The following is a 22438-nucleotide window of genomic DNA, read 5'->3' on the forward strand; positions in this document are numbered from 1 at the left end:
TCGGAAGATTTGCGTTACCGTCACTGTCTGACCCCCCTTCAGTGCGGAGCAGGTGTGTGCGTTGCTGGGTGGAACGCACAGACTCCTGGAGAGCAGGGGCAGCTGTTTCCATGGCAGAGAGCCTGGCACTTAGGAGACTTTCTACACTTGCTGTTTTGAAGCAATTCAGTAAAATAACAGTGGAGCTACAACGTCTGGTCCAAAATTTCAGCCCCCCTGGTGCAAAAACGCTATTTTAGGATCTACATCGGAGGCTCCCGGCACTAGGACACCTGACCAGAGAGCTCAGTGGGGGCGTAACAACTGCTGATTCTGAGGGTCCCGGGCTAAATCCACTTGCAGGGGGAAGTGTTTTGATTTAATTGATGGATAATGAGCACCAGCTACCAGGGGAGAAGCCCTGAGAGTCGCTGCCACTCCAGCTGCTGCTAGGGCAGGGGGGAGCCCCAGGGGGCCAGCTGCTGCTCTGGCCACCCCAGAAGTGCTGCCAGAGGCCACCAAGCTGTGGCTGCTCCTGCTGCCCTCGGGACCACTGGTAAAGTGGTCCCCGGGGCAGCTGCATTGGCCGCTGCTTGGGCGGTCCCTGGAGCCAGTTGATTGAGTGGCCCTGGAGTCAGCCACTGTGCCCACTGCAGAAGTCACGGAGGTTGCAGGAAGTCACAGAATCCGTCACTTCCACCACCTCCGTGACAGACACGGAGACAAACCCTTCCCTGCTGTGACTGCAGTTCCTGGAAGGAAAGAGAAGAACAGAAAGTGAAGAGAGAAGGAAAAAGAGAGATTCCCTGTCAACTCTCTCCCTGCTGCCTCCCCCCTTGTATTCTGTAACCCCATTTCACTGGGTTCCCTGTGCTGGTGCCATGGGTGTGACACTAGAGTTCTGGGGATTTGGGAGGCTCTTCATTTCTCAACATTTCACACTAATTTGTCTTTTGGCTGAAATTTCTCCTGTGAGGCCTCTCAGTCAGAGCTGTACCCCACCCTGTTTGCGGGGGGGGGGGAGATGTAAATTGCAGAGCAGGCAGAGAAGTCGCCCATAAAGGGTCATATTGATCTGGTGACTGGTTCTGACCGGGGTCACACGTCCTCTGACACAGGCTCATGTGCAGAACATGGGAGCTCTGGCTTGTCCTAAATGCTGTAGAGTGTGAGTTCCTGGAAAGGGCAGGGGAGAGGGAGCAAGAGGAGAAAGGCAGAGACATTGGAGATGAGGAATTGGGGGGAGAAGAAGGAGAGAACAGAGAGACAATAAATGATTGAAGCAGAACAGGTGTCCCAACTCCATCTTGCTCAACACAGGTGTTCAGAGAGACAGGTAGTTTTCCAGTGTCAAGTATGAACTTTGATTCTAACAATGTGCATTGAAATATCAAGGGGATCTCCACATACCTGATCTCTTCCCCCCGCCCCTTTTTTAGTATTAATTTTTATTTTGACGTGTTTGGCTTAACCGTGATCGTCTCTTTCCCCACCTGTATTGCAACTTGGGGTTTATGTTTATTTTGCCTCCCTTTTGTTCATGTCATTATAATTGTAACAGCAAAGGAATCTGCAGGAGCAAAAACTGACTCAAAACTTCATTTCCCCATCATGCCGGAACATCCTACAAACAGCTCACGCAGCTGGAATCATAACACGCAAGGCCAGTGGATGGGAGATGCAGGTTTCCAAGGGTTCTGTCTTTCTCAGATGACACATTCCAGCCCCTTGTGTGCCTCCATCCTGTATGACCTGCTGGACTTTGACACATTTATTGTCTCATTCTATTGATAATGTGATTGTAACACAATGTGACTGAAATTAAACCACTTCCCAATGAGGAAACAACAGAAGAGAAAAGCCATTATTGTATTGGCTGGGAATCAAACCCAGATGAATTGCTTGGAAGACACCTACGCACACCACTATACCACCAATGCATCTCGCAAGAGTAGCTTTCCTGCAGGCTCTGTGCGCTGGCAAAGGGGGTGACACATGACCATGGAGTTAATGAACAGGGTGGATGGGCTGGAAGCTGCCTGACAGCTGGGAGCAGAGTTAGGATCCCAGAGTGACTGAAAGGGGGCAAAGGTGAAAACAGATCTCACTGGGAGCTGGCCCCACACCTGCCCCGCCCCTAGGAGAGGGGAACTGAAGCTCAACTTCAATCACAGAAAAATCTTCCCTGAGAAGGAAGGGGACAGTTTGTTTTAAAGACCAGGTTTGTGTTTGTTCCTGCTACATACGGAGGGGCTGGGTAGTGCTGATTCCAGCCCCCAGACTCTGGGAGGATAAGGAACAAATTCAGGCTGCCAGTGACCTGCAGGAGGGAGATGATCTTTTGACAGTGACGGACGCCTCGTCCTAAAGGCCTTTGTCTGCCCCCTTCCAGTGACTGTTTGGCACAGGAATGCAGCCCCCACTCCTGGGTCTCTCCTGGGGAAATAATGTTTCTGTGCAAAACACCAAAGCTTTTAACAGAAAAGAAAAGGAAATGGCCACACGATGGGATTAGGACATAAGGAATGAAACACAAGATCCTTCTCCCATGTGCATTGATTTTAACCTTGTTGGTGGTGGTTTTGTATCCATGTTGGCCCCAGGGGTCCTCTGGGGTGCTGGGCATTGGCCACTTTCAGGAGAGTGGGCTAGATGAACTGGTCTGACTCAGTGTGGCTGTTCTTATGTTCTAACTGCTGGTTATGGAGGAGATGACCTTCCAGGCTACACAGAACTGAAGAAGTGTGTGGGGTTAGCTCCACAGCTTGTCTCTTTCACCAACAGAGGTTGGTCCTCTGAAAGCTCTTACCCTCACCACCTTGTCTCTCTTGGACTCTGAAAAGTGTTTTCTCTCCACTCCCTTTGGAGAGAAGTTAAGTTTCCCTTTGGGCAACTATCAGGCTGAAGCAATTGTATTGATTGTGACACTAGAATTGAAGATTTAATATTATAAATAAATGAGTCTAAACCTGAGGTTCTGGTTTTCACATTGGTTTTTCTAACTCCGTTCCCAGTTCTCTTCTAGAAAGGCCTCCAGGACGCCTGCCCAGCCCAGCAAAAGTGGCCAGGAGAAAGCCCACACTGCTGCTCTTTCAGGTACTTGAAGGCTGCTATCAAATCCCCCCTCACTCCGTCAGTCTCCAGTCTGTGGCAGTGCCTGGGATTCTTCCATCCTAAGAGCAGGACTCTGCACTTCTCCTTGTTGAACCTCCTCAGATTTCTTTTGGCCCAACCCTCCAATTTGTCTAGGTCGCTCTGGACCCAAACCCTGTCCTCCAGCGCTTGGATTCTTTACATGCTTTCACAGAGCAAAGAGCACATGTTCCATGATTTCATAGGGCAGAGTTTTCTGCTATCGGGAGCTTTCCCTGTGTGAATTTGACAGGTCGATCAACATAGAGACACATTGTGACCCTTCTCAGGGTGCTGAGGACTGTGAGTCTCCTTGTTGCCACCTGCCACAAGGAAGAGGGAGTTTTGCATTTGGCAGCTGGATGTTAGTGACCAAACTCACCAGCTTGCTGGAACTCAAGGACCCTCCTCTGAGCTACAGCAGCCACCTTAACCCTTGAGTTCCTTCAATGTGTCCCCCTCTGGGGTCCAGCCCGGATCACCAGATACTCGGTGAAATCCCAGATCCTCTCTTCCCCAAGTATCCCAGGTTACTAGTTTTACTGTGGGCCATTGCTACTGTATCTCACACAGCACCTGAGTACAGTTATCGAACAAGCAAAAATTTATTTAACAACGGATAGAGATTTAAACAAACAAACGTGAGTGATGGAAACCAACTGTTACCAACTAAACAAAGGCAGAAAATGATAGAATAGAAAGGCCAGCACAAAAAACAGAGAGAGGAACAATAAGATACTAAAAGGACAATGGTTGGAACTCTCCATTTCTCTCAGTCTTTGGATTGATGGGTACTAGAGCTGTAGCAACAGTTGAGGAACCAGGGTAAATTAAATCTAAGGTTTGAGCTGCTAGTGAAGCATTTCCCACACTCACTGCATTCATAGGGCCTCTCTCCTCGTGGATTGTTTGATGCCTAATAAGGTGCGAACTGCGATTGAAGGTTTTCCCGCACTCAATGCATTCATAGGGCCTGTCCCCTGTGTGGATTCTCTGATGTCTAGAAAGGACTGATCTTTGAGTGAAGCTTTTCCCACACTCACGGCATTCAAAGGGCCTCTCCCCCGTGTGGATTCTCTGATGTTGAGAAAGGTTTGAGCTGCTAGTGAAGCGTTTCCCACACTCACGGCATTCAAAGGGCCTTTCCCCTGTGTGGATTCTCTGATGAACAGAAAGGGCCGAGCTGCTAGTGAAGCATTTCCGACACTCACGGCATTCATAGGGCCTCTCTCCTCTGTGGATTGTTTGATGCCTAATAAGGTGTGAAATGCAATTGAAGGTTTTCCTACACTCACTGCATTCAAAGGGCCTCTCCCCTGTGTAGATTCTCTGATGTTGAGAAAGGTTTGAGCTGCTAGTGAAGCATTTCCCACACTCACGGCATTCAAAGGTCCTCTCCCCTGTGTGGTTTCTCTGATGAACAGAAAGGGCCGAGCTGCTAGTGAAGCATTTCCGACACTCACGGCATTCATAGGGCCTCTCTCCTCTGTGGATTGTTTGATGCCTAATAAGGTGCGAACTGCGATTGAAGGTTTTCCCCCACTCACGGCATTCATAGGGCCTGTCCCCTGTGTGGATTCTCTGATGTCTAGAAAGGACTGATCTTTGAGTGAAGCTTTTCCCACACTCACGGCATTCAAAGGGCCTCTCCCCCATGTGGATTCTCTGATGTTGAGAAAGGTTTGAGCTGCTAGTGAAGCGTTTCCCACACTCACGGCATTCAAAGGGCCTTTCCCCTGTGTGGATTCTCTGATGAACAGAAAGGGCCGAGCTGCTAGTGAAGCATTTCCGACACTCACGGCATTCATAGGGCCTCTCTCCTCTGTGGATTGTTTGATGCCTAATAAGGTGTGAAATGCAATTGAAGGTTTTCCTACACTCACTGCATTCAAAGGGCCTCTCCCCTGTGTGGATTCTCTGATGTTGAGAAAGGTTTGAGCTGCTAGTGAAGCATTTCCCACACTCACGGCATTCATAGGGCCTCTCTCCTCTGTGGATTGTTTGATGCCTAATAAGGTGCGAACTGCGATTGAAGGTTTTCCCACACTCAGTGCATTCATAGGGCCTGTCCCCTGTGTGGATTCTCTGATATACAGAAAGGGCTGAGCTGTGAGAGAAGGTTTTTCCACTTTCCCTGCATGTATTTTTTCTCTTTCGCCTGAGGATATCCTGCTGTGTTGTGGTTTCCATGAGGACCTTGTGAGTTCCCCAAGAAGAAATAAATTTATCCACTTTCTTCCCTGGCTGGTTTCCTTGATCTGTTTTTGGTCTGTGCTGAATCTCCCAGGATTTTCCCTGCTCATGACTCCTGGACACATTCCTTTTCGATCTTTGAGATAATGCTCTGTTTTTACCCACTGGCTCAACATTTTCAGGCTGAGAATTCTGCTCCTCTTTCTCACATGCCATTGCATCACCTGCTGTGATAGAGACAGAAACATCAAACAGGGATGGAAAGGGGAAGACCAAACAAAAACAAGTGCTGAAGACAGGTCAAATAAAAATCAGGAGCTGAACTCCCCCAAACTCTTCCCCCAAATAGGAGAGAGGAGGGGGATGAATTCAGCCTTCACATCCCATCCAAATACGCAGGGGGAAGGGAGGAAGCTACTGCCCGGTGTCTGCTAGGATCTATAGGAAGCCATGAACTATATTTACCCTGAGGATACGACTCCTGCTACGGACAATAATGAACTGAGAGACCTCCCCAAGGGCTTTGTTGGGCATTCCAGATGTTTCCTTCAGGCACTTACAGATTCTGAGGTGGTTTAATGTTTCCTCACCTGTGCAGGAAGATCTCAGGATCTCTCTTTCCTCTGAACCCTGGAGGTCTGGGACCCATGGCTCTTCCCCTTGTTCCAGCTGGGAGATCACATCAAGTTGGAAAACTAGAAACCCTGCTCAGATGAAAGAAAACAAAGGACTTCAGTTGATTTCATAAGACTTGGTCATAAAAAAACATTCTATTAATTTAACTTCAGTGCTTAGTGTGCTTAGTGTACTTAGTGTGACCCCACGGCAGCCACACCCCAGCAGGGGGAATATGGAGTCAGGAACTGGCTTTTCCTCTGTCTGATCCTTGTTTTGTTCACTGGAAAGTGGTTCTGCCCAAGGATGCAGCAATACATGTGTCATTTCTACCACTGCCCCTTTCAGTCTCTCCTTCCCCTGTCCTCTCTCCCTGCCCCTCTGGCTGGGAAAGTCCCATTCCTGGGGGCTTTGCTCTCCCAGGGCTGGATTTTCTCCTGGCAATTGCTACTGGGAGGAGAAATGAGGAGGGGCTGTTTGTGCAGAGTCACTTTCTTTCCAGTCCCCAGCACTTTCCCTGAGGTCTGTCAGTTACCTGGAGACTCTGGCTCAGAATTTAGTATTAACAGGGCCCAGGGCTGCCCTAGGGGGCTAGGACCAGCTGGAGAAAGTCATCCCCTGGGCCAGGCAGAGAAGCAGCTTGAATTCAGGTCACTTCCCAGCACAGAAACCCGCTGGGGGAGCAGCAGCAGCTAAGCCTGGTCTCCCAGATCACAATGGAGGCTGCAGCGTCTGACCCAGGAAGCTGAACCCCAGTATCCTGAGCAGAGAGGGACAGAGCGTTTGAGCAGCTTCCCTCCTTTAGCTCTCTGGGGACAGCAGCTAATGAGAGCCCCTCCTCACAGGGAGAATTGCTGATCTCATTTGCCCCACTGTCCATCTGGAGTCACTCCTTGTCTTTCCATACAGTGACTCTGGATTAACAATGGTCTCAATGAAACCAGAGTTCAGAAACAATGAGTCCAGAACGCTGGGGAAGGGACCATTGTGCGGCAGTGCTGATCCCCCTCCCACCTCCCTCACCCCCAGATCCAGGACAAGGACTGGACAATGGACTGGACAATCTAGGACAATGGAACTGGAAGTTCCTGCAGTTTTCAAGAAGGGAGAAGAGCAAAAATCTGTGATTTCACCTCACAGTGTTTGATAAGTGGCTAGAAAGTTATCACAGTGACTGGGCCTGGCCGGGGAATGTCGGGCAGTGCTTGGAGCCAGGATTCTGGCATAAGCTAATCAGGGAGAAGAAGCGAGGCGCAGACCCCAGAACCCCACCCAGCCCCCACCCAGATATTCCCTGGGACCCAGCCCCCAGAGTCCCTGGCCAGGGACCTCAGATACCCCTCAGAGCCCCACCGGCCAGACAACCCCCACCAGATCTTCATTGACAGGTTGGGAATCCCAAAGGGTTCCCCCCACCAAGAGACCCCAACAGCCAGAGACCCCCCAAAAGGGACCCCACTGGGAACTCAGTCCCTCACTGCCTGCCTAGGATCCCCCCCCAGCAGGATCTGCCCTGCCATTTGCCTGGGACCCTCCTCCACCCAGCGGGATCCTGATGCTTTTCAGAGGGACCCCTCACTCTGCGTCCCTGGCATCCCCTGACCTCGGGCCAGGGATCCCGTCCCCCAGCTCCGTGCACGCGGCAGGGCAGCGATCCCAGGAGTCTGCGGGGGAAGCCCAGACAGAGCCCCTGGCACAGCACCAGGCTCCCTCTAACCCCCTGTCCCGCCTCCCCAAGAGACGCCCACCCCGGCTGTTCTGCAGCCACCAGGCCCCCAGCGATACCCACCTCCAGGACCCACAGCCTCAGGGCTGGGCACATCACCGCCACCCCCTGAAACTCCAACTCTCCAGAACCCACCCACCTCACTAGGGTCCCCCCTGCCCAGCCACCCAGAGGCCTCCCCACCACAATCCCCTTCAGCTGCTATCTCCCACACAGCCCCACCCCACCCAGCAACACTGTTACCTCACAGTGCCTGAGAAGTGGATAGAAAGTGACCACCGCCCCCTGCTGGCCAGTCACACAGGCAGAGGGAGCCCTAGGGGAAGTCTCTTGAACTGGAGTATGGAAGGCCTGGAGGGACAAAATAGGTAAGAAATGTCCATGCCTGTCACTAGCAAATAATGGCCACCCTAGATCCACCCCAGAGGTGGCTGCATCTTAACACTGAGGGAAGCAACCCCTCACAGAGGCCATTTGCCATGGGGTTTGGGATACTTCTCAACTCACACTGCACTCAGAGTGACCTCCTCATCCCGTGCCAGCTGGAGAAAAGAAAAGGGTCCAGCCAACTCTCCCGTTACCGGCTGGGAACCACTGATCCCCAAACAGGGGGAGGCCTCTGGCTTTGATGAGTATTAAATATCTGGCTGGTCTCTTTCTTCGGCAAACATTTTAACAGAGGTAAAGGAGGGAACAAATGATTCTCAAAGGAGACGGGAAAGATGATCTCTGGGCAATTTAACCCCCTGCAACCTCCAGGATGGAGAAGGACTCAGGGCAACAGGTTCCCTCGAAGGAAGAAGTTGCTGGGATTTAGAAACACGGGGAACAGCCGCAAACCTGAGAAGATTTTTAACTGACATTTGATAATGAGATAGAAAGAGGCAAAACCTGAGCTTTGAGAGCAACGTTCAGAAATGAAAGAGTTCCCAATTTGAGAGATTTTGGATCCATTTTGCAAATTATAGAGAGGAAAGTGGAAAATCAGAGGGATTTTATATCAGTTGTCGATAGGAGGCAAAATCTGAGTGTTTCACATCAATATTTGATAAATGAATAAAGAGAAAATGGGCAACATTTGCAAACATTTTATATCCAGGTTCAAGAATCTGAAAAAAGGTGTAAATCTGAGATTTTCTTGGTATTTTATAATTAGAGAGACGGGGGGAAATCTCAGGGCATATTCAATTAGAAATAGACAACTAGAGCGCAGTGGGGCAAACATTTAGGGTATTTTATATGAATCTTTGAGATTTGCAAAGAAAATGTGTCACAAACTGCGTATTTGATAACATGAGAGAAAAACACCAAGATCTGAGGGGATTTTATATTGTTGTTAACGAACTAGTGGAAAAGGGGGACTGTTGGACTGGATTTTATACAACTGTCCAATACATAAACACAAAGTGATGGTTCCCCCACCCCCACCATTCCCATGGGCAGCAGGGAGCCCTTTGAGGAGCTGATTAAAAGGGCAAGGGAGGGGGAGCTGAAAGGTCCCTGGATGAGGGAAGGGGGCAGCAGTGGGGGATGGGCGGGTGACTGGCAACTGATGGTTGGGGGTAACTGTGTTGGTAGTTAGGGGGCAGCAACTGGGAGTGGGAAACGGGGGTCTGGGCAGTCCCCATGGGGGACACGGGCGCCTCCCTTCCCTGCCCTGGCAGAGACCCGGCATCTCATAGAATATCAGGGCTGGAAGGGACCTCAGGAGGTGTCAAGTCCAACCCCTTGCTCAAAACAGGACCAATCCCCAACTAAATCCCCAAATGGCCCCCGCAAGGAGTCAGCTCCCAGCCCTGGGTTTAGCAGGCCAGTGCTCCAACCACTGAGCCATCCCACCCCCACTCCAGGGGCAGCCATGTGCTGGGGAATGACTCATGGCAACAATTTCCCACCTAAACAAGGACAAATCACTGCAGATAAAATGGGTGGGAAAATGCCCCTCACTAGAGAAGATTTTAAACTGACGTTTGAGACTCATGGGGAGAATGGGGGAAATCGGGGGAGATGGGAGAGCTGATCATTGGAGGGGTTGGGGGGGAATCGCCCCAGATTTTATAGCCCCGTGTGAGACACTGAGAGAGAAAAGGGGCAGAACTAGAGAGAATTTGTATCGGAGCGAGAGGCAAGTGGCACAAACAGGGACAGGATCCAATTAACTCCCCGCCCCCCCTCGCCCGCCCGCCCCCCCCCCCCCCCCCGGGAATTTCCTGGCTGCCCAGAGACAGTTCAACACCCCCTGCGTCCCACTGACCTTCCCCACAACTCCAGCTTCTCCTCCTGCCTGACACCCCCCATCTCCCCCCACACCACAGGGGATCCCCCCGCCAGGCCCCAGTCTCTGCCCCCCAAATCCCACTGGGGCTGAGGCAGCTCTGAGGCTTCTCCCAGGTTCCCCAGGGCAGAGTCACTTTCCTGCCCAGCCCCAGTGCCCCGGGTCTCTCACTCCCGGGGGCTCTGTGGGCGGCTGGACATCAGGGATGCAGGACAGCAGGAATGGGGGTGACAGGCCTCCTGTTCCTCAGTCTCACGGCTGGGTGAGAGATAAGGCAAAAAAAAGGGGGCTGAGGAGATGGAACGCTGAGGGCTGGTTTTGGCGGGAAAAACCGGTTTGGACTGGTTTGAGCCTGTCCCCTGATGGTAAACAAGTCCCCTCTCAGAGATGGAGTCCAGGGGTCCATAGTTCATATGCTCCAGATTGGATCTTATTTTAAAGCCAGTGATTTACCTCATAAACATCTTATTAACCTACTAATGGAACCTATTAAACAATTTATACTTCTTACACCTAACAGTGTTTGTCCTCCAGATGTGTTTACAGGTGTTGAGTTGTGGGGGAGAGAGGCCAATTCATGTCTCTACCCCCCCTTTCATAGTTTCTTCCAACTGGCTCGGAAGTACCTTTGCTACGATGTGAGCCAAGCAGTGTCCATTGTCGCTGTGCTATCTCGGAGAAGTCTGCATTGTACACGGTTCCTGGGATAGTCCTTGGGAGTGTGGATCCCTTTAATGGGCCAGCAGAGAGTCTGGCTGCTCCATTGTCACACCTGAAAGGCTGGTGGTGGGCAGTTCCCAACCTCATCTCAGTAACACACACAGAGCACAACTTCCCAGCCAATGCTACACACACAATCCAACACAATACTAATGTTCAACAGACCAAGACTTTTGAAATGATACCTCACCAGGCAGACTTTGTACAAACCGTATCATCATTATATGAGACTGGTGAATATGGGGCTTCCAGGGTGCTGCTTTGAGCACAGTGTGCCACCCCTGGGCTGACATTGCAATGGAGACGTACCCTTAGAGTCCATCTCTCCTGGGATAAAGATGGCAACACGGCTGGCCTGGACCATCTGACGTGGGCTCATGAAGCTAAAGCTGAGAGGCTAAAAACTGTGGTGCAGATATTTGTGTTCACACTGAAGCCTGGGTTCGGAAACCCTCACCCCTCGTGGGGTCTCAGAGACTGGGCTCAAGCCCATATGTCTGCACTGTAATTTTATAGTCTTTTAGCCCAAGCCCCATAACCCTGAGTCAGCTGACCCGGGCTTTGCGACAGGTGCCCTGGGTGTTTTAATCACAGTGTAGACATAACATTAGGCTACGTCTCCAGTGCAATGAAACACCCACGACATTTGTAGAATCTCCCAGGGGTGAGCTGAAGAGAAATGTCACTTCCATTTTTCCCATCTCTAACTAGCTAGGGATTGTATTTCCCAAATAATAGGCAACATGCAGCTAATGAGGAAGGAGATCTCTTCAGGAGCCACTTTGTGCAGGGCCTGGGCCACAACTGCTTTGGGAGCCCAATGCATGGGTACTTTGTTTAGTTACAAGTTATTTACGAGGGAATCCTCTTCCCAGCCCTTTAGAAAAAATATTGACCTAAAAAGCTGAACAAAAGGAGGATTGGGATGGTGATGAGGAATCAGAGTAAATCAGAGGGATTCCCTATCTTCTTCTGTTGTTATAGAGGAGAAATGACATTTTCCCCTATCCCTGCCTTGTTCCTGCACTTTGTTATAGTTCAATATATTTTAAGTGAGGAAAATGGTAGTAAAAGTATGTGCTCTGCAGCACAACCTGAAGCAACATCAGAACAACTGGGAATGAAACAATTGGTTCCTAATAGGGGAACTCGATGACTAACAATTGCTGTGAAATGGGGGAATAGTATAACCGTGATGCTCAGGGTTTGTTTAGACTAGGGAAAGTGATGGCGTTTAGGTTAGGTAAAGGGGGAAGCTAATGCCAACCACTGCACCTGGGCACATCTGCTCTACAACTAAAATTTCCTTTTTACCCCAAGATCACTAACTTGAGCAGCCAAGGCCATGTACAGCCCTAGTGGATGTCAGGCTCAGGTAGTTTTTGCCTCAGTGTAGCTTGTTGGGATCAAACCTCTCTCCCCCCACCTGGAGCTGATGAACATTCCTGGCAGGAGGGACACACACTCCTTCGACTCTAAAGGAAAGGAGCTGATAGAAAAGATAACAGGACTGATCACAAAGAAGGGTGAGCTGCAAAAGGCAGAAGCAGGCAACTGATCTGGTGGAGCTGAGACACCACGGTGAAGATGGTACAAAAATCACTATGTGGGAATTAGCAAATGTAATTAAAAAAAAAAAAACTTTGGCCAGCCCTAGTCAAGGGATTTATAACAATTCTCTCTCATGTGGATTTTCTGATGTCTAATAAGGCTTGTGCACTGATTGAAGCTTTTCCCGCACTCAGAGCATGTGTAGGGCGTCTCCCCTGTGTGGATTCTCTCATGTCTGATAAGGTCAGAGCTCCGCCCGAAGCTTTTCCCGCATTCAGAGCACGTGTAGGGCGTCTCACCAGTGTGGATTCTCTGATGTGTAATAAGGTTTGAGCTCTGACTGAAGCTTTTCCCGCACTCAGAGCACGTGTAGGGCATCTCCCCTGTGTGGATTCTCCGATATCTGATAAGGGCTGAGCTGTAACTGAAGCTTTTCCCACACTCAGAGCACGTGTAGGGCATCTCCCCTGTGTGGATTCTCTGATGTGTGATAAGGTGAGAGCTCCGCCCGAAACTTTTCCCGCACTCAGAGCACGTGTAGGGCGTCTCCCCTGTGTGGATTGTCTCATGTCTGATAAGGTGAGACCTCCGCCCAAAGCTTTTCCCGCACTCAGAGCATGTGTAGGGCGTCTCCCCAGTATGGATTCTCTCATGTCTGATAAGGTCAGAGCTCTGCCCGAAGCTTTTCCCGCACATAGAGCACATGTAGGGCGTCTCCCCCGTGTGGATTCTCCGATGTGTGATAAGGTTTGAGCGCTGATTGAAGCTTTTCCCGCACTCATGGCACATGTAGCGTCTCTCTTCCAAGTTGATTCTGTTGCGTGGAATAAGGTCTGAGTGGCTACTGTAGTTTTCCTCTGGCCTCTGCTGAGTCTCACAGGCTTTTGTGTTTTCTGGGAGTGCACAACTCCTGGAAACATTCCCTTTGGATCTTCCTGATAACATCCAATGTGGATCTACTTGCACAGTGTCTTCCTGCTGGGGTTTCTCCTCCTCGTTCTCACTCACCAGCCCATCGCCGGATGGGAGACAGAGAGAATCCAGACATAGGTCACTCCCTGTGCCTGAGAAAAAGGAAATGTCAGAGAGAGGAATGGAAAAAGGGATGAACAAACCAAAATATATGTAAAAGCAGCAAAGAACCAGACTAACACAGCTACCCCTCTGATACAAAATATATGTGGGAGAGATCAAGCCTATCAGGTGCTGATTTTCCCCAAACCCTTCCACAGAGAAGAGAGGAAGGCATCAGTTCTGGGTCCTCATTGCACCATAACTCTCAGGGGAAAGTGAGATCAGGGAGGGACCTGCTGCCAGTTGTCAGTCAGAATAGGAGGGAAGCCATGAGTGACATCTGCCATAATGATTCCACATCTGCAGGAAACAATCCTGAACTTGGAGAGCTCACAGGGTCTTTGTAGGGCATCCCAAATGTTTCCTGCATTCCTAAGCAGTTGTTGAGTTGTTTAACCAAGTCCTCACCTGTGAAGGCAGCTCTCGGGACCACTTCTTTCTCAGAGCCCTGGAGGTCTGGGACCCACGGCTCTTCCCCTCGTTCCAGCTGCGAGATCATATCAGGTTTGGAAATTGGAAACCCTACTGCAGGCAAAGAAAACAAGGGAGGTCAGTGGAATTTGTGGGATACTTGTCACAAAGAATATTCCATAGTTTTAACCCCATCTCATTTTTAGGCAGTAACATCTGTAGCCCTCAGGATTCATCTGCTTGCCTGCATCAATATCTCTTTTCTAATAAGTACAGTACTGTGATAGGTTTATTAATTCTTATTAAAAATAAGTTTGGCTGTAATGCAAGAAACCTACAAGCCAAAAACCTGCATTTTAAGCTAAAGCAAAGTTAGCATAGCTATATCCTGTGCCCTTTTACCCAGAAAAGGAACTGTTTTTCCTATGCTCAAATAAAGTGCCTACACTTAGGTCTAAGACCCTTTACCGAGACCAACAGACAATGAAGAATAGTAAATGGGATTTTGTTGTACTCACAGACTTAACAAGTACCCCACAAGTGCGCAGATACCTGCCATCCATACGCATACACATACTAGCCTATGGAGTAAGCGTACCCTAACATTTCTATGGGGGAAGACTGAAATTTGGGCATAAGAGGAAGGATTTCCGGCATTTATTTCTATAAAAAGAAATAAGTCTTTATGACTATATCTGTCTCACTGTGAGCTTCCTGTCATACCCCCAAAGGTCCCTTTATCAATTCTGTGGAACCCGATTCGAAACACAAACTTTTATCTTCTGATCAAACAAATTGGCGAGCCTAAACTCATATTAATTAATATAAATGATTAAGTATTATTATTAATTAATTAAAATAATTACAATACACATTACATTAAGTTGATAAATCAAATCAACATTACTAACTACAGGCCAGTCAGTCTCACCTCAGTCCCTGGAAAAATCATGGAACAGGTCCTCAAGGAATCAATTCTGAACCACTTAAAGGAGGTGAAACTGATCAGGAACAGTCAGCATGGATTCACAAAGGGCAAGTCATGCCTGACTAACCTAATTGCCTTCTATGATGAGATAACCGGCTCTGTTGATGAGGGGAAAGCAGTGGATGTGCTATTTCTGGACTTTAGCAAAGCTTTTGATACAGTCTCCCACAGTATTCTTGCCAGCAAGTTAAAGAAATATGGGCTGTATGAATGGACGGTAAGGTGGATAGAAAACTGGCTAGATGGTCGGGCTCAACGGGTAGTGATCAATGGTTCCATGTCTAGTTGGCAGCTGGTATCAAGTGGAGCGCCCCAAGGGTCGGTGCTGGGGCTGGTTTTGTTCAATATCAGCAGCAAAGAGTCCTGTGGCACCTTATAGACTAACAGACGTTTTGCAGCATGAGCTTTCGTGGGTGAATACCCACTTCTTCAGATGCAAGTATTCACCCACGAAAGCTCATGCTGCAAAACGTCTGTTAGTCTATAAGGTGCCACAGGACTCTTTGCTGCTTCTACAGAACCAGACTAACACGGCTACCCCTCTGATACTTGTTCAATATCTTCATTAACGATCTGGAGGATGGTGTGGACTGCACCCTTAGCAAGTTTGCAGATGACACTAAACTGGGAGGAGTGGTTGATACGCTGGAGGGTAGGGATAGGATACAGAGGGACCTAGACAAATTAGAGGATTGGGCCAAAAGAAACCTGATGAGGTTCAACAAGGACAAGTGCAGAGTCCTGCACTTAGGACGGAAGAATCCCATTCACTGCTACAGACTAGGGACCGAATGGCTGGGCAGCAGTTCTGCAGAAAAGGACCTAGGGGTTACGGTGGACGAAAAGCTGGATATGAGTCAGCAGGGTGCCCTTGTTGCCAAGAAGGCTAATGGCATTTTGGGTTGTATAAGTAGGGGCATTTCCAGCAGATCGAGGGATGTGATCATTCCCCTCTATTCAGCACTGGTGAGGCCTCATTTGGAGTACTGTGTCCAGTTTTGGGCCCCACACTACAAGAAGGATGTGGATAAATTGGAGAGAGTCCAGCGGAGGGCAACAAAAATGATTAGGGGGCTGGAGCACATGACTTATGAGGAGAGGCTGAGGGAACTGGGATTGTTTAGTCTGCAGAAGAGAAGAATGAGGAGGGATTTGATAGCTGCTTTCAACTACCTGAAAGGGGGTTCCAAAGAGGATGGATCTAGACTGTTCTCAGTGGTAGAAGATGACAGAACAAGGAGTAATGGTCTCAAGTTGCAGAGGGGGTGGTTTAGGTTCGACATTAGGAAAAACTTTTTCACTAGTAGGGTGGTGAAGAACTGGAATGGGTTACCTAGGGAGGTGATGGAATCGCCTTCCTTAGAGGTTTTTAAAGTCAGGCTTGACAAAGCCCTGGCTGAGATGATTTAGTTGGTTTGGTCCTGCTTTGAGCAGGGGGTTGGACTAGATGACCTCCTGAGGTCCCTTCCAACCCTGAGATTCTATGATTCTATGAACACACCCCAAATAAGGCTACGCATCCCAAGGCCATCTTCCTTGGCTCAAAGTGCAAACAGAGAATAGTAGATGGCCCATGCCCTGAAGAATTTACAATCTAAATCAGGGGTAGGCAACCCGCGGCAGCGAGCTGATTTTCAGTGGCACTCACACTGCCTGGGTCCTGGCCCCTGGTCCGAGGGGGGGCTCTGCATTTTAATTTAATTTTAGATTAAGCTTCTTAAACATTTTAAAAACCTTATTTATTTTACATACAACAATAGTTTATTTCTATATTATAGACTTATAGAAAGAGACCTTCTAAAAACGTTAAAATGTGTTACTGGCACACGGAACCTTAAATTAGAGTGAATAAATGAAGACTCGGCACAGCACTGCTGAAAGGTTGCTGACCCCTGATCTAAATAGACAAGACAGAGACAGAATGGGGTAGAAAGGGCTAGAACCCACTGTTAGAATAGACATTCAGGCCTGCCTGTAAAGCCTATAGTTTAAGAACTTAGGGGTATTTTTATCACTTTGTCTTTATACCCCTGTAACTAGCTAAGAATCAAAATCTCAGTCCGCCTGTGTCTGGGCCTTCTCTCACTGTGACAGTCTGAGGCCTTGTTCTTAGGCTAAGGCCTTTGGCTAAGCAGCAGGGGCAGCCATAAGCTGGGAAGCGAAGGGTCACATCCTCACATCCCAAACCAGTCACACTGAAATAAGATGCTACTGGGCTGTTAGGAAGATGATCCTGTCCTGATAGTGCCCATCGCCACCAGATAAAGAAACAGATCTTAAGATGGCAGGCCAGTCCTCGCCCACAGACAACCTGCCAACCTGAAGCATATTCTCACTAGTAACTGCACACCGCACCATAGTAACTCAAGCTCAGGAACCAATCCATGCAACAAACCTCGATGCCAACTCTGCCCACATATCTACACCAGCAACACCATCACAGGACCTAATCAGATCAGCCACACCATCACCGGTTCATTCACCTGCACATCCACCAATGTAATATATGCCATCATATGCCAGCAATGCCCCTCTGCTATGTACATCGGCCAAAATGGACAGTCTCTAAGGAAAAGGATAAATGGACACAAATCAGATATTAGGAATGGCAATATACAAAAACCTGTAGGAGAACACTTCAACCTCCCTGGCCACACAATAGCAGATTTTAAGGTGGCCATCCTGCAGCAAAAAAACTTTAGGACCAGACTTCAAAGAGAAACTGCTGAGCTTCAGTTCATCTGCAAATTTGACACCATCAGCTCAGGATTAAACAAAGACTGTGAATGGCTTGCCAACTACAGAACCAGTTTCTCCTCTCTTGGTTTTCACACCTCTACTGCTAGAACAGGGCCTCATCCTCCCTGATTGATCTAACCTCGTTATCTCTAGCCTGCTTCTTGCTTGCATATATCTACCTGCCCCTGGAAATTTCCACTACTTGCATCCGACGAAGTGGGTATTCACCCACGAAAGCTCATGCTGCAAAACGTCTGTTAGTCTATAAGGTGCCACAGGATTCTTTGCTGCCTTTACAGAACCAGACTAACATGGCTACCTCTCTGAATCTTAAGATGGTTAATGAAAACTTAGTCTGATAGCATCCGGACTGGCAAGAAATCCCTTATCAATTGTTGTGGTTGTGAAACCCTCATTTCTGTATTGTTTTATCTTTATGGCCACCACTTTTACCTTGTTAATCAGTCTGGTTCTCTAATTGTTTCTGTCTGCTGCATAATTAATTTTTCTACGTGTAAGTTCATTAGGGCAGTGGAATATGCTTGCTTGGAAATAACCCCAATAAACATCGCATTATCTGTGCTTCAGACTTCTGGTCTTTTGCTGCTTGCTGTCTGCGTGAGAAGAACCAGGGAAGTGGGAGGGTGAAGGGAAAACCCTCTAACAAATGGACATGACCTGATAACCAAGAGGTAAGCCTTTAAGGAAGGTTTTAATACACTTTGGAACGGATCAGGGATTCCCATGAGGACTGAGAGGGAGTGATGGTAAACACGCATTTAGATCCTTTTCTTGTTTTATATCTTTTCCCCATAAGGCTGCAATGCCCTGGCTTTTAAACAGTCCTTGGGAGGTGCCCCTTGAGTGCACTAGACCCCCAAGGGCTCCCACTCTTCCACAAGGACAGGCCACTTAGCTTCAACACCTGAGACTGAGCCACTTCCTCGGTGCCCTTCCTGCACACTCCTCTCAACTTCTTCCCATTACTCTCAGCCAGCACCACCTGCCAGCACCTTGGGAGAGTCTTGTGTTCCCTCCTCGTCTCTCACAACCTCATCCCTCCCTGCTGCTTCTTAGCTCTAACCCTGCACACACCCTCCCCATGTCCTGGCACCCCAGAATTATCTACTCCCCCCTTCTCCTCCCCTCCCACAGCTCTGTTCTCCCTTCACCCGTGGGGTCCTGAATGGAAACATTATACGCTCTCCTATCGAAAGAGGAGCTCATCTGACTGTCACACAAGCCATGCATGAGTCACACACCTATTTACTCAATTTAGAATTCTACAAGTAGCATATTTTCCTCTTAAAATGAGGAAAAGGCATGAAAGCTACAGTTATTAATATAGTTACTAATGTAGCCAATAAGGATACATTCAATGCAATTTTAAAATGTGTGACAGCACCAAAAAGGCACATGTCCAAAAATGATTCTAGTGGGTGAGAGATAAGGCAAAAAAAAGGGGGCAAGGAAACTTGTCAAAACTTGTATGACGAATAAAGGTATAAAGTTATTACTACTCAGGTTCTTCAGAGACCCCACAGGTTCTAATAACCCAGGAGACAGGACTCCTTACCCAGCGAGGTCACCGTCTCATAGTTCTCCTGCATGACATCCCTGTAGAGGGCTCTCTGAGCGGGGTCCAGCAGAGCCCATTCCTCCCTGGTGAAATACACAGCCACCTCCTCGAAGGTCACCGGCCCCTGAAAGAGCAAGAGTCCAACACTCAGTACCTGGTGCCCCAGTCACAATCCCCTATTCACGGAACAGCAGCACCAGGTAAATGGAAGCTCCGGGAGGCACATGTTAACAGAGTCCCCACTCCACCTAGCTTAGAGCAGCCAGGCAGCATCAGAGGGTAGAAAGAGAGAGTCTTTGTGTCTCCCAGCTGACAGACGCAGGCAGGGTCGTCACATTTATCACATACCTACTAGCCACAGTTTGATATAGGAGATGGGGCTGGCTCTGGACCCTACTAATGGCTCCCTGGTAGGAAACACTCTCCAAATAAAATATAAGGAAGAAAAGGGAAGTCAGTAGTAAAGAATATTAGTTAGAACAGGGTGTGACGAGGCGGTCCTGGCAGGACCCAACTGAGAGTGCCAATTCAGGACCAATTGCTCAAACAGGGCAGTCACAGCCCAAGCCTGGGGTTTTTCCACCTCTAAGACAAACCAAACAAGCCAGACAAGAAGGACTTTGGTTTCACCCCACTGGCTAACACAAGTCACACAAGCAATTTCCTTAGACACTCCAGTCTCCCAGTATCGCCACCAGTGCACTCGTCCTGGGGATGAATGGTTATAAAAACCAACACCCCAGTAAAAGAAAAAGGTTCTCTCGATCCCAAAGAATCAAGCCCCAGACCCAGGTCAATATACACATCAGATCTTACCCACAAATCACGCTGTTGCCAATCCTTTAGAATCTAAAATCTAAAGGTTTATTCATAAAGGGAAAAAGGTAGAGATGAGAGCTAGAATTGGTTAGATGGAATCAATTACATACAATAATGGCAAAGTTCTTAGTTCAGGCTTGTAGCAGTGATGGCATAAACTGCAGGTTCAAATCAAGTCTCTGGAGTACATCCCCAGCTGGGATGGGTCATTAGTCCTTTGTGCAGAGCTTCAGCTTGTAGCAAAGTCCCTCCAGAGGTAAGAAGCAGGATTGAAGACCAGATGGAGATGAGGCATCAGCCTAATATAGGCTTTTCCAGGTGTAAGAACCTCTTTGTCCTTACTGTGGAAAATTACAGCAAAATGGAGTCTGGAGTCATATGGACAAGTCCCTGCACTTTGCTGAGTTACAAGGCGTGTCTGCCTTCTCTCCATGGGTCAATTGTGTAGCTGATGGTCCTTAATGGGCCATCAAGCAGGCTAGGCAGAGCTAACACCAACTTGTCTGGGATGTCACCCAGAAGCAGAGCACAAATACAAAATACAGACAGTATAAAGCCAATACTTATAACTTCAACTACAAAATGATACATACATATAGACACCATAATTATAACCAGTAACCCATAACCTGGTCTTAGACACCTTAGATGACCCCCTTTATATAAGATTTGGTGCCACTACAGGACCTTGGTTGCAAACCATGTTCTATATGGTCCCAGATTATATCAATAACGTCACACCCCCAACGCAAAATTGATGCAGGAAGGGATGACAAAACATCACCGACTGCATCCCAAGAGCCCCCCATCCTTGGGTCTGTCTCACTACAGCTAGTGTTGGGCTACAGGCCGTACCAGTGTATAACAGAAATGGTTTATCAAAGTCATGTTCAATAACATGATTGAATCTCCTTTAAAACTCAAGGTAAAACTTGGTTTGAACAACAGTGGATTGGATCTGCTTTTTCCTAACAGAAGTCACTGGCTGATGGGGTGGGCTCTCTGTGCCAGCAGCTATTAGCAAGTCTTTCTTCTCCCTGCCAGCCAGGTAATTTGCATCAACACAAACACCAGCTTTTCACTTCTTAGCTGCTACCAATTCCAAGGCTGGACTCTGTCTTACACAGATACCACACAAATCCAAAGGGTCTGAGGGTGAGAGCTGGCTTGCTCTCCCCTGCATCCTTTAGCATTCAGTCATAAAACTGTTCTGCTCTGAAACACCAGTAACTGAATCTGTCCTCAGACCCTGAAGCACAGACTGCTCACTCACAGATTCAGCATGGAGACGTTCCTGTTCCAACACCATTGTCTTCCCAACACGCTGGCCACACACAGCCACGTGGTTATAGGGCTGCTCAACTTTAACAGCTTTTCCTCCATCTCAGACCTTTTCAAAGCTGCCCACACTGGATCTCTCAAAAGGAAAGTCAGTGGATCCATTCACAACAGAACATTTCTGGCTGTTAGGAACTAAAACCTTCTTGATTAAATCACTTTCACACCCTTCAGTTGCAGTAAACTGCTTGCACAGATTACCATGAGGATTCCCTTCCCTATGAGCTTTTCTAAGCAGCAATTCATCCCTCTCAGAAATTCTGCTCTCATCCTCTTCACCTAGGGCTTGCTCTAAAGGAACACTTCCCTGAGCAACCACAGACTCTTGCTGGGTCTTACTTACATTCAGAATCACCTCAGGCCCAACAGGCAGATTCCTACACAATCCCCGTTCAGGCAAACTCATAGACTTTCTTGATAACAGGTTAGAAGCAATCTCCTTCCCTTGGCCATGAACAGGTTTAGGAATCTTTTCTTCTTGCTACAAGTTGTCAAACTGTCAGTAGGTAACAATTAAATCACCTTCATGCTCCCCTTGTGCCCTGGCTAGGGTATCACCCTGATCAGACAGAGTTGCTGCACCCTTTTCCAACCACACATTAGCAACTGGCAAACTACAAGCACCAAAATTGTCTGGTCTCTGGGATTTTGCTAGGACACTAACTGGATGCAACCTAGTTACAGTGCCATTCTCCCCAGCAGACACAAACTCAGGACCATTCCCTTCCTGGGCTTTAGCTGTATTTACAACCAACCTGAGACAACTGAATCATCCTCAACCATCCCAGGCTGAAAGGCACCTTCTGTCTGCTCCACAGACACAGAAGAGCCAGAGACACATTCTCCTTCCCCAGACACACAGCCTGGGATCTCATTTCCCTTGTCCCAGCACACAGGGCTGTTCACAGACAACTGCTTGGAGACTGGGGTAACTTCCTCCATAGGCAAGTCAATACCTCTGACAGACAAAGGCACATTCCCTCCACTGTCATATTTCTCCACACAGGACACAGGTAAGGCACAGGGCCACTCATCTTCCACTATCCCTGTCTTCCCACACTGCTGACTAGACAAAGCCATCAGCTCACAAGGCTGCCTAGGCTCATCCAGACTTTTCCTACCAGGCACATTGCCACTCCCAACAGATAAGCTGCTGCTTTTTTCACTACACTGAGCTACTTCCAGCAAATCACAGTTACCCATTTCAGGTTCACTTTTACAAGCTGTACTAGCCACCAATCCATTACCCATTACAGATCTACCCTCTCCTTCCTCAGTTAGGGCTTTAACCTGACCATC

The 22438-nt window shown here is 48.4% G+C and overlaps 1 protein-coding gene and 1 pseudogene across 1 annotated transcript; one reads left to right on the plus strand and one right to left on the minus strand.

Moving 5' to 3' along the window:
• Positions 1–22438, plus strand: part of LOC120381552 — a 99897-nt pseudogene that overhangs the window by 48633 nt on the left and 28826 nt on the right.
• On the minus strand, positions 4063–12476 carry LOC120381641 (zinc finger protein 345-like; the record flags this gene model as incomplete). The annotated part of the gene is made up of 3 exons (XM_039499790.1): positions 4063–4588; positions 4673–5213; positions 12353–12476. Coding segments are annotated over 3 exons (1191 nt in total), but the record flags the coding sequence as incomplete, so codon positions are not given.

This window comes from Mauremys reevesii, linkage group 14 (genome assembly GCF_016161935.1).
Source record: "Mauremys reevesii isolate NIE-2019 linkage group 14, ASM1616193v1, whole genome shotgun sequence".
In the NCBI taxonomy this organism is placed as follows: Eukaryota; Metazoa; Chordata; order Testudines; family Geoemydidae; genus Mauremys; species Mauremys reevesii.